General features: G+C 34.4%; 1 protein-coding gene across 1 annotated transcript in view; it reads right to left on the reverse strand.

Moving 5' to 3' along the window:
- Window positions 1-7,266: 7,266 nt before the first annotated feature.
- The window catches only part of rnf38 (ring finger protein 38), a 68,728-nt gene continuing 62,559 nt past the window's right edge, over window positions 7,267-13,435 (reverse strand). Inside the window, exon 13 of the mRNA XM_056460743.1 lies at window positions 7,267-10,712. Within this exon, the coding sequence (XP_056316718.1) occupies window positions 10,650-10,712 (63 nt within the window). The 3' untranslated portion in view covers window positions 7,267-10,649. The remainder of the gene's footprint in view (window positions 10,713-13,435) is intronic.

A 13,435-nucleotide genomic window follows, 5' to 3' on the forward strand; every position in this document is an offset into this window, starting at 1 on the left:
TCTATATTACCCCTAAATGTCATACAGCTTCAGAAATTAAAGAGATTTTAAACTCCCCCCCACTCCATGAAGCACCACAAATTATATAGAGTCTTTCTGTGATTTATGTTGTGGCAACTATATATTAATTTCAATATTAATTATTTTTCCACTGCACCATGACTTTATATTCTATACTGTACATTATTTCTGTTAAGTGACAAGAATTTTCTATGCAAAGTCAGATCTTACTGTCCTAATTAAATAATTAAAAAAAAATCAAGGCATGATCATATTTTATTTTGGTAAAATAAGCGTAGTATAGAGGGCTTTGCCTTTCATATAAGCCACATCTGATGCCAAATGATCAGGTAGAAGTCAAGTTATTATTTGTTGTTCCTAAAACTTGGATAGGCGACAAGACTTTTGTCTTATACACTAATACATTAAGAATTCGCAGTACCATTTTCAAACTCCACACATTCATTTTTAATTATAGAGTCTGCAAAGGTTTGTAAAGCATTATTCAGGCTGTATTAAAGGCAGAGGTTTAGTGCTTTGTTACTATTGACTGCCTGAGCTGCTATATAAATACAGTTGAAGTCAGAATTATTAGCCCCCCTATCCCCCCCCAATTTCCATTTAATGGAAAGAGGATTTTTTCAACACATTTCCAAACATAAAAGTTTTAGTAACTAATTTCTAATAACTGATTTATTTTATCTTTGCCATGATCACAGTAAATTATATGTTACTAGATATTTTTCAAGACATTTCTATACAGCTTAAAGTGACATTTAAAGGCTTAACTAGGTTAATTACCCACATAGCAAAATATCTCTGGCCCGGTCTGGCCCACACAATCAGGTTTTGCTTGGCCCACATGCCACAGTGAATTACGGTACATGACTGGACCAAGTCTGGCTTCCAGACAAGGGCCAAATATGGACCATATCTGGGCCAAGACTCAGCCTATTTAATAACCCATAACTGAGCCTGAACTGGGCCAGATATGTTGGTTTGTCAGGACTGCAATGAAATTGATAAACCCATAAAGTATTGCGCTTTAGGCTTGCTATGGGCGTGCTTTTTCTTGAAGCGACCTGATTGGTAGAATTTTAATAATATTAAAAATGTATTTTAAATGTGGGTCAAGATAGGCCAAACTTACATGGCCCACATATCAATTATTAACATCTGAGCCAAATATTAGATTTGACATCTGGCCCAAGTATTGTGTGCTGCCTTAAAGATGGTGCCACCTCAGCCAAACCAGGGCCATGTTTGGCCCACACGCTGTATGCCAGAGCGGGATGAATGCCTGCTGTGCCAGATCTATGCCAAAACTGGGCCAGAATTCTTTGCTACCTGGGAAGGTTAATTAGGCAGGTTAGGGTAATTAGGCAAGTTATTGTATAACAATGGTTTGTTCTGTATACTATCGAAAAAAAAATAAAGCTTAAAGGGGCTAATAATTTTGACCTTAAAATGTTTTTTAAAAATTAAAAACTGCTTTTATTCTAGCTGAAATAAAACAAATATGACTTTTTCCAGAAGAAAAATATTATCAGACATACTGTGAAAATTTCCTTGCTCTGTTAAACATCGTTTGGGAAATATTTTAAAAAGAAAAAAATTTCAAAGGGGGGCTAATAATTCTTTAACTGTATATCCAAATATTTAATGATTTAAGATTTTAGACAAAGTAGTCATGCTGCCATAGTTAAAGGTTTTTAAAGATGGAGAAAAAAGCAGAACAATTATATCTAGACTAAAGATTAAAATGAATAACAGTGGCCATGTGTGGAAAATTGCCTACAGACTGACAAATGTCCTAAACCAGAACATTAAAGTGACATATTACATTTCTCCAACACTTCTGTTTAAATTTCCTTATATACTACCATGAACCAAATGAAATGCAACTGCAAATAAACACAGCTGCCCTTAAGATGAACGCATTTTCTTTCATTCTGGCCTGCGGTCAAATTATCTGTTAGTTTCAGATTGTGTATCCTTTTACTGGATTCAGACCATGTTTATACAAAAACTGAATGGAATGCGTCAAAAAAGGACTAAATATGATGTCCTAATTATTATATTTATTCTTATTTGTCCTGACCAGCAAGGGACAAGCAATAACCAGCATAAACTAGCAAACCACCATCAAAACATACCTTACCGGCAATGATGTTTTTTTTTATGGTGCTCGTACGCCACCTGCAGGAAAGATATCTTGTTCCTCAAGGGGAATGCTTATACGAAACTTATTTATCCACAACTACAATAGACAGGGAAAGTTATGTTTTATTGAGACTACTTTATGTTATTGATATTGTTTTGTCATAATCTGTTTATGTTGGTTGAGAAGTTTGAAGTGAATGAAGTTTTTTAATACTTTGATAGTTTAATAGGCGATCATTTCACAAATTCTTTATACAATCAGGGTTATACTACACTAACAACAGTTTAACCAGGGTATTAATACATTTTGAGGATATATTTCAAGATAATTTAGGCCTGTCTCTTACAGAGAAGTCTACCAGGAGAAACAACCCATTCTTGTAATTTTAAAGCAAAAAAATGTAAGCTAAAAGCCCTAATATCAATAACCTTGCAAGATATCCAGAGAAATGTCCTCATAAGGTTTTTTTTGGATCAACACTGGGTATGTGTTAGCACGATTAACCCAATTCATACTCCCATTGGCCCTCTAGCGGTAAATAATAGAACAACACTTCGTGAAATCATAAAACGGTTTCCACTACAAATACAATTTAAAAACATTACAAACAATGACGTTTTAACCATTAATATCACTAGGCCTCTATGTTAATGCTTTCTTGTCTTCTAGGACATTCCGTATAATTTTTTTTTTTGGTCCATTAAAATTTGTTTATATTTAAGCCCTATATATTTTTATATAGTTGACATCCATAATAGGAAAAAAAGTATGGAAGTCAATGGTTGCTGCTTCTCAGTGTTTTTCAGTATTTATTCATGTTCAGCTGAAGAAATAAATTGAAACAGGTTTGATAAGTAAATGATCAGTATTTTCATTTTGGGTGAACTATTCATTCATTCATTCATTCATTCATTTTGTTTCGCTTATCCGGGGCCGGGTCGTGGGGTCAGCAGTCGCATGAGAGAACCCCGGGTTCCCTCTCCCCAGACACTTCCTTCAGCTCCTCCGGAGGGATTCCAACGTGTTTGCAGGCCAGCCAAGAGACAGTCCCTCCAGCATGTCCTGGGTCTTCACATAGGTTTCCACCTAGTAGCACATGCCTGGAACACCTCCCTTGGCAGGCACCCGAAAAAGATGAAACTCTTTGAAATTCTGTCCATAAAAATTGTAAGGGGTGACCCATCCCTTCGCTTTTAATTTCCCAATAAAACGTGACAATGTGGCATCTGTATAAATGTAATCTACTTATGAGTGATGTTTGAAAAGTTACGCTTGAATTTGTGTATTTCTTATTCAAGTTAATCAATTTACGCAAAATGCAACTTCTGTCAGCATTTGTTCTGTCGATGACTTTCTAGTGGTGGTCATGCTACACTTTTCATTCCTCTGATTTACTTTCACATGCATGCAAAGAAAACGAGACAAGAAATGCAAGCCTGTGGAAATTTGGAGTTTGGTGAACTCTGATCTGCTATTATCTCGTATGCAAAGACGTGCGACCAGCAGAAGATGTGCCCTTTAGCAGAATAAAAGAAATTTGAATGTAAATCTGCAGAATTTGTGCGCATTTTATATGCTGAATTGGGCTTTTATAAAAATGTCAAGTGTAATGTCATCATTATAATCCACTACAGCATCCGTAGCGCCTTCTTTTGCTTAAAGTCTACTGTAATGTATAGTTTGAAACAAGTCAAAATGTTTGAGGTTTTAAATTTAAGTGGATGGCAACAAGGGGACAGAAAGATGTGGAGGATTCAGTTTCTTTCAATTGTTATCCTCTGAAATCCTGAATATCCTTTTGAAATCCTTTCCTTCACCTTATTCTCCGCGTACGATCGGGCGCAGCCATTTGAATCATTTTGGCTCGAGACTTCCGGTCTCATTCACTTCCATTAATTTTTAGAAGCTAAAAACAGCTCATTTTGCTGGTTGGTGTTGCAAACTGATATTTTCTTATTATATTATTCTACTTTGTCTGTGTTGTCATACAAACACTTGTTTGTAGAGTAAGTAGTTTAACCGTTTTCTGCCGTTTATTATTCCTAGTCATTTCTCCCATTGGCAGCTGAATCGGAAGTTCTAAAACAATCGCAAAAACGCGCACACTTCCGCATTGTAGAATAAGGTCAATAAAGCGTTTATAGCAGTAACTTAGGACAATTGGCTGTGCAATATTTATAATCTACTACAATAAAATCACAATTGCTTATTTAATGTGTGAGGAGACTTTACCAAGGATTTCACTAATTTTTCAAAAAGTAAAAAAGGCGTTTTGTATTCACTGCCATATGGCATCTATCACAACATAGTAATAATGCAATTATACTTATTTATCTCTTATTATTAATATGATTTTATTCAATCTAAATGGTTAGTTCACTTAAAAATAAAAGGTCTGTTATTAACTACTCACAAGTTGTACCAAACCCTTGAGACCTTAATCTTCAAAACACAAGATATTTTAGATTAAATCGGAGAGCTCTTACATCCTCAATAGACAGTGAAGTCCAGAAACCATCCTCAAAACAGTCAATTTTCCTTCATGTGGTTCAATCAGAATATTATTAAGCTACGTGAATATTTCTACATAAAGCAAAATCAATGACTTTATTTAATAGTTTCTTCTCCTCAGTGTCAGTATAGGCTGTGTTAATTTCGAGCACTGTGAATCTCTGATACACCCATGTGAGTATACATCAGTGCACAGTGCTCATGAATGTGCGCAATATACTGACACTGAGGAGAAGAAATACTAATAAATGTAGTCATTATTTTTGTCTCATGTGCCCTCAAAAAGTTTTTATTCCTGCATAATATTCCAATTGATCCACTGAAGACACGAGAAATGTTTTTAATACCATTGTTTTTAGACTGTTGCTGTCAGCTTTCAGATTTCATCCAAGATATCTTATTTTTGTTCTGAAGATAAAGGAAAGCCTCAGGGAATTGGAATGATGAGTGTGAATAATTATTGACCATTTTCACGTTTTGGGTGAACTAAGCCTTTAATAATATACACAAGTCTGCCAACACACCCAAATATCAGTTTGTGATCACTTGCAAATATGATATAGGGTTTATACTACAGTTCTGTATTGTTAATAGTGATTGAGTTACAAGCTTTTGTTTCTTTTTGTCAACAAAAATAGTTAAAAAAATCAGAACTTAATTCACAGAGCAAGACTTTTAGTTTTTTTCCTCTGAATGACATGTTTGATCTATTCATTTGTGCCAATGATTCAGTGAAATATTAATTTGAACAAATAATGATTCAAATGAATTGAAATGATTTAAATGATCAAAATCTGTATTTCCCAACTAATTTTGTACCATCTATACAAATAAACCCCACATACTTAAAGCCGATTCTGCGATAAGTGTTTCTGTAGTCCTTCACATTAGAAATTAATACAAAAACAGAGCATATTATGAGAAAGCAGAGTCATTTTGGGGTGAAAATTTCATTTAAAGTGAAAGCTCACCCAAAAATTCTGCTATCAATTATTCACCCTCATGTTGTACCAACCCTCTGAGACCTTTGTTAATCTTCAGAACACAAAGTAAGATATTTTAGATTAAATCGAAGAGCCCTCTCATCCTCAATAGACAGCAAAGTCCAGACAAATACCAGGAAACATCCTCAAAACCATCGGTTTTCCTTCATGTGCTTCAATCAGAATATCATTATTAAGCTACGTGAATATTTCTACATAAAACAAAAAGACTATTCAACAGTTTCTTCTCCTCAGTGTCAATATAGACTGTGTTCATTTTGAGCACTCAAAGTTGTGTGTGTTATTGCTGTGTGGTTATATGTCAGTGCACAGTGCTTATGAAGGTGCACAATATACTGACACTGAGGAGAAGATATACTAATGAATAAATTCATTATTTTTGCCATAAGTACAGTCCAAAAAAGTTCTCTTATGCATTCATAATATTCCGATTGATCCACTGAAGACACGTGGAATGTTTTTTGGTACCCTTGCTTTTGGATTTTTGCTGTCAGCTCTCAGATTTCATCCAAAATATCTTCCTTTTGTTCCAAAGATGAAAGAAAACCTCAGGGGATTGGAATGAAATGAGTGTAAGTAATTATTTACAATTTTTACCTTTTGGGTGAACTAACCCTTTGATAATATACACAAGCAAGTGTGCCGTTTCCCAGTTATCATTTTGTGACCACTTGCAAGTTTTATGTAACAGTTCTGTAAGGTTAAGAGTTATTGAGTTACAAGCTTTGTTTCTTTTTGTCAATAACAATAAAGCTTAAAAGCCAGAAAACGCCATATTTGTGCTTCACAGAGCAAGACTTCGTTCATTTCAATTTTTCTCAGAATAAATTGTTTGTCTTGAACGTTTCTAAGAGCGATTCAATTGATCAAATTCTGTATTTATCAACTAATTTTGTACCATCTATACAAATAAACAAACCCCACATGCAACACAACTGTTTTCTTTGTCTTTCACATTAGAGACTAATACAAAATCAAAGTAAATCAACTGTCATTTTGTGGTGGAAAATTCATTTAAAGTGAAAGCTCACCAAAACATAAATATTCTGTCAATATTTCCTCACACTTCACTTGTCATGTTTGCATTTGAGGCTTTTTCTTCTGTTCAGATGATATTTTAAAGAATAAAAAAATCAGTAACCATTGACCTCCATAGTATGTTTATCATCTTTTGTGTTCAACAGAAGAAAATTCAAAGTTTGCAACCACCTGAGTGTGAGTAAATAGCAAGTTCATTTTTATTTGTGGGTGAACTTCCCCTTTAAACCAGCTGAAAGACTTGACAATGAGAATGTAGATAATCAGAGATGAAGAGAAGAGAAAAGAATGAAAAAAGTAAAGAACAGAAAAGGTCAAGGAAGAGAATATTATACATTTATTTACCGAGCCACCCTTTAAAATCCAAAAGACTGGGAATAGGAGTCAGAGACAAGGGGAAAAAAAACATTTGCACTACTTAATAAAGCATTACTAGTAATATCTCTCATAATAATAATAATAAAAAGTACAAATGTTTGTTAAAAATTTTTATATCAAGCCTTCAAATGATTTTGGTTACAGATATTATACATATGAAACTACAACATGTTAAATGATACAATTGTATTTTAATGGTAAGAATTAAAACAACCAATAAACAAACAAACGCAAGAGAATTCATAAGCTCTCTTATTGGTTTCTGCAAAACAAAAGAATACGGAGAAAGAGAAGAAAAAAAAACATAAATAGTAAAACTGAGGTAACTGCTATTGTACCAAGCAGGGAAAAACAAAAGAAAAAACCTCCTATAACACAGAATGACGATGGTTAAGTAAGAGTAATGCACGCTTGCTTTTGCAAAGAATAAAGAATTCATAAGTTCGTGGTCGTCATGAATTCGATTATGACACTAAAGCGGACAACACTGGAGAATGGTTTAAAGGCATCTCTCATTAAGACACTGCAGGCTCTGAGACTAAAATCACACAAGTATATGACACTTTCTACACCAGTCATAGAGCCCACGTCATGCCAAGCAGAGGCAGTTATATCCATTCATAATGACAACAATGCAGGACGTAAAACCATCATACACGCATACACAAACAAACAAACACCCCCCTTCTGGGTCGTAACGCATCTCAGGCATTCATTATAAAGTAACGCACATGGCTATGAATGGCTATAACAGCCTTATTGAGGCTGTATGAGTGGGTGCACTGGAAGGCAGTTTGAGTACGGAAAAAAAAAAAAGCTAACTGTATAGAGAGGGCAGTGACAAAATGACAAGAAACCGTTTACTAAAACCAGGAGCCTTTAGGGAATGATACTAACAACATTGCAATCTGTATTAGCCTTTTTTAGTTTGCAAAAAATAAAAATAAAAATTCGCAAACAATATGATAACCCCTCTTTGAATGGGCATGTAACACGTTTTTCGCTCGGATTACTACATTTTAAAGCATGCGAAATCAAATAATGATTTAAATTTTTGAATCGGAGCTAGTTCTGGTAATCTACTAGGTTAGCTTGTGTATGGATCTCGTCTTAGGCTAAGATGATACCTGATCTTGGGCTTAAAAACGATGAATCGCTATTTTAAGACACATAGGGTTAAGTTTGTACCAAAATGAAATCCTGTCATCATTTACAGACACGTCCATCGTTCCAACTTCTAATTGGAACACAAAGACATTTTAATCCAAGCAGATTTCTGTTCCTCCATTGAAAGCTTACTCAAAAACCCTGACGCATTGAGAGATCCATTTATATTAATTTGAATAGAGCGGTTTAATTCAAGTCTTCGAAGAAAACGGTCACTTTATACAATCAGCAGAAATTATTTGGACCTATATTCGCATATAAACGTTGATCAGGAGACAATTCTGCAGCATTAAAATTTGGTCAAATTTGCAACCACTGAAATTACTTTGTGTGTCATGCAATACGCAAATAACAGCAAAATAACCCACTTATTGTATAATTTGTATTATTGTTTCAAATTGTATTATTGTTTTGATCGCTTCAGAAATGGTTTAAATCAAACTTTGAAATGTCAGAAGTGAAAGCTTTCATATATCATTAAAAATATCTTCTATTGTGTTTCAAAGATGAAAGTCTTACGAGTGCGAAACAACATAAGGGAGAGCAAATGAAGAGGAATTTACATTTCAGGTCATTTAAACTTTTATTCGCATATAATTCGCATATAATCGTTGATCAGGAGACAAATTTGCAGCATTAAAACTTGGTTAAATTTGGAACCACTGAAATTTATTTGTGTGTGTCACGCGATTTGCAAATAACAGCTAAAAAAAAATCCTTACATTGTACAATTTCCAATATGAATAAAACTTTAATATTTTCAGGTATGGATTTTTGTTTTGATTGCTTTATGAATGGTTTAAATTAAACTTTGAAATGTCAGAACTGAAAGCTTTCATATTTATTTAAATATATCTTCTAGGAGACAATTCTGCAGCATTAAAATTTGGTCAAATTTGGAGTCACTGAAGTTAATTTGTGTGTGTCATGCGATATGCAAATATCAGCTAAAAATCCATTTATTGTATGATGTTCATATTCCACCCTCCCAAAAAAAAATTAAATAAAATAAATCGAATAAAACCTTATATTTACAGGTATGGATTATTGTTTTGATCGCTTCACGAACTGAAAGCTTTCATATTTCATTAAAAATATCTTCTAATGTGTTTCAAACATGACTGAAGGTCTTACAGGTCTGAAACAACACAAGAATGAGTAAAAGATGACAGAATTTACATTTCAGGACAAAACTAACCCTTTACAGTGAATACAACAGCCACCAACTCATAAAAAATGGACACTATGAAGCTTTAAGTGCTAAAAGTGGTGATTTCTACATGATCAATCTGCAGGTCTGGCTAATAAATGGCATAAAAGGTTATTTTTTTTAATTTGAAGATAGCAAAAATGTGACGGGTTTCAAACAAAACTGGAAAAAATAAGGCTGCAGCAGTATAAATCTATTAAGAAACTCAAAAATATTCCACTGCCCTCTAAACCAATCACATGTCATGTCAGTGCGCATCGTCAGCCAATCCCAGACGAGAATAAAAGTGAGAGTGAAAAGCCAGTGTTCTGTACCACACATATGGGATAAATAACAAACAACTGATTCTCTAATAATACACACACACTCTCTCTCGCACAAAAATCACACACGCACGCACACACACCTCACAGTTTTCCAATTCTATGCTAAATCATAATTGAGCAGGAACCACCCAAAAGCCCGTTTTTCTGTATAGAGTTTGAATCGCAATCTTTTCCTCCATTTTAGGAAAGACAGTCTTCCATAATTGCATTTTTTTTCCTATTTTTCTTTTTTAAACTTGTAATTTGTCCCTCTATATTGATACATACATACATATTTATATATAGCTATATTTGTTGGTAAAATATAAAAGCCCATGCTCACAACATTAACCTTCGAAAAAGAGACCACCACACCACAGTGTGCTCACATAGCCGGGAATGTTAGTGCACATACACGCTCACTCATTCACACAAGACTGCAACATACCAACACCCACCCCCAAAAGGGGAGAACTAAACTATATATATTTATATATTAAAAAAAGAAACCAAAGAAAAACAATATCAGAACCAGAACATAACCAGAATGATAATATGAACCATAATCTTTGGACTTCCACTCAAAGAATTAGTGATCAAACAACCGAAGGGACATATGTGTGTGTAAGTGTGTGTGTGTGTATGTGTGTGTGTTTATCTCTCAGCTAGTCTGATATTCGCGGATGAATATCAAACAATGATTTTTAATGCATAAAGTTTTGACGAATCATTTGCAGCAGTCACCTGTTTGCGAGGAGCAATTATGCATGTGGAAGTTAACTGAATGTAACAGGAGAATGACAGAAGTGTTTAGCGTGTGTGTGTGTGTGTGTGTGTGTGTTTATGCGCAAGTGTGTGTTTGGTGAGCAGCATCACTCAGAATCCCGCTGGACTTCAGATGCATCCGCTCGGCAAATAGGACAGGTTCTGTTAGCCTGGAAGACAAGAGAAGGACAGAAGTGTCACACGAGTGTATAGATCGCAACTAAAAGAAAGCAGTTGTTTGAAGTCTCTCTGCAAAAAGCAAGGTGGTCAATTGAGGGATATACAGTTGAAGTCAGAATTATTAGCCCCCCTTTGAATTTTTGAATTTCCCAAATGGTGTTTAACAGAGCAAGGAAATTTTCACAGTATGTCTGATAATATTTTTTCTTCTGGAGAAAGTCTTATTTGTTTTATTTCGGCTATAATAAAAGCAGTTTTTAATTTTTTAAAACCCATTTTAGGGACAAAATTATTAGCCCCTTTAAGCTACATATTTTTTTTGATAGTCTACAGAACAAACCATCGTTATACAATAAAACTTGCCTATTTACCCTAACCTGCCTAGTTAACCTAATTAACCTAGTTTAGCCTTTAAATGTCACTTTAAGCTGTATAGAAGTGTCTTGAAAAATATCAGGTAAAATATTATTTACTGTCATTTGAAATTAGTTATTAAAATTATTATGTTTAGAATGAAGAAATTTCTCCGTTAAACAGAAATTAGGGGAAAAAAATAAACTGTAGTCCTCTTTAATGTTGCAACTCATTTCCTCATATTGACCGTGGAAGTGCGCTTGTTTTTGCGACTGTTTTAGGCCCCAGAAGCTTTTCCAAACTCCAGATACAGTGTGGAGTTAACATCATGACGTCAGCATGCTTGCTAATTTCTGAGGGAAATTTTTCACATTCGCTGCAAATGAGTCACGTATTTTGCATTGTTCAACCATGGGATGATATTCCACCTCTGTACTAACATTTGCATTGATTAGAATGCAATTGACACTTCGCTAAGCCACACCCGAAACCCGCCACACATCAATTGTGGTTTAGCAACCGTAGCGACGCGCAGGAGGTCTGTCAAGCTTTCGAGTGAGGGAAACAAGCAAAAAGCGTTGTGCATATGGATTGTGTAAATCTAATACCTGGTATCCTAAAAGTTTGGATGAGGTGGGGGAATTTTTTTCCCCCTTCCAAAACCTAAAACCAAAGCGGAGAAATGCCAGCGTGGATCAAGCTGCATGAGGGGCCATAAAAGCAGAACAATTCAGGAATATTTCCATCTGTTTCAAGCTACGAATATCTGGATTACATATGAACAGAACAAAACAGAGATATGATCACAATCTGAGCACTTGCGATCAATATACTTCACCCGCAGCTGTTTTTCAGTCATTTATGAACCTCATGTCATTGGTGACGACGTTATAGCGGGTTAGTGTCTGCTTTTATATTTGGTGTCGAATTTATATTTGCTGGTAGGGAAAATCTATATGTTCACTTCTGCTGTTTATACTTTGATTTGTATTTCAATTTATTTATTTTTTCCACTTAACTGCAAATTAGAACAGAAACTGTATAAAAACACAAACATAATGACAGTTATAGGTACTGTACATTGTTATAGGTCAATGCTGCTAATATTTGGCACAAAATTAATCAATTTCCCCTTTCTGGCTGTTCTTTCTATGAATGAATTATGCAGAAGCACTGTCCATGAGTGTTTCCTCATCGGTTAGTAACGCTATATTTCATTGCACAACAATTAATCTATCAGGCTTTTTGGTTAAAAAAGTGAAATCAGGGGTTGATTTGTTATTATTATTAGATTATTTGTAAATTTCACCCATCCTGCTGGGCATGAACTAAGCTGTTGAATGGTCAGTGTATGAGGCGGCTAGGCTTTAGCTTAAATTATTTTCTAATCAATTGCGTATTATGTCGTGAACATACCCCTGTAATGCATACTGCAGTCCTTTTTTGTCTGGCTTTCTCAGATATCTCATCTGTTCGCCAAAAATGACTAATTATATCCCTGGGAATGTCTGACACCGGCGCATACATAATGTAATAGACGTGCCAGGCAGGAAAGCTTGACAGGCATAACAACAGTAACTAAGGACGGCGGGGCTTAGCGAAGGGTCAATTTACTTGAGAAATATACTCAATTTCATGTTTATGTAAACTCAGTAGAAGTGTCATTATCGCCACCTGTTAGTTTAATATGTCCATAACATGCATCACAATGCATTTTTGCGTTTTCGTGTGGACAAATATATATATATATTTTTTTTTAAACGAAAGCAGGGAAACTCCATTTCTGAAAATCTCCATGTACGTGTGGACAAGGCCTTAGTACTTCCAATTCAGTCACTTATGGGAGAAATGACTAGGAATAATAAGTGGCAGAAAAAGGTCAAACTGTAGTGTTTGACCATATGTAAAAATAGAAATAATATAATAAGAAAAGACCAGTTTGGAACATCAAGCAGCACAAAGAGCTGTATTTAATGATGATACGTGAAGAATAAGGTCAATAACACCATGTGCTAACTGCACGACAACATGATATACAAGGCACATTTTTACATTTTCATGATGTTGCATCAAAACAGCATTTGTTTGTTTAATTATTGCCACATAAGCAACTTATAGCTATTTCATGGCAAGATCAATATAGATAAAATATTACATGATAAGAACAACTTCATATTTCAATAAGAGATGACAAAAACAAATATTCAAATATAAATAAATGTAAAAAAAATGTATACTGAAAGTTAAATAGAATTTTTCTAATCAATATTTGATTGATTAACTTAAAATTCTTTCTGAGGATACTTTTTTAAAAACATCTAAAGTGTTTTTATTATTAAAAAAATGGTACGTAACTTAC

This window comes from Danio aesculapii, chromosome 1, assembly GCF_903798145.1.
Source record: "Danio aesculapii chromosome 1, fDanAes4.1, whole genome shotgun sequence".
Taxonomy (NCBI): Eukaryota; Metazoa; Chordata; class Actinopteri; order Cypriniformes; family Danionidae; genus Danio; species Danio aesculapii.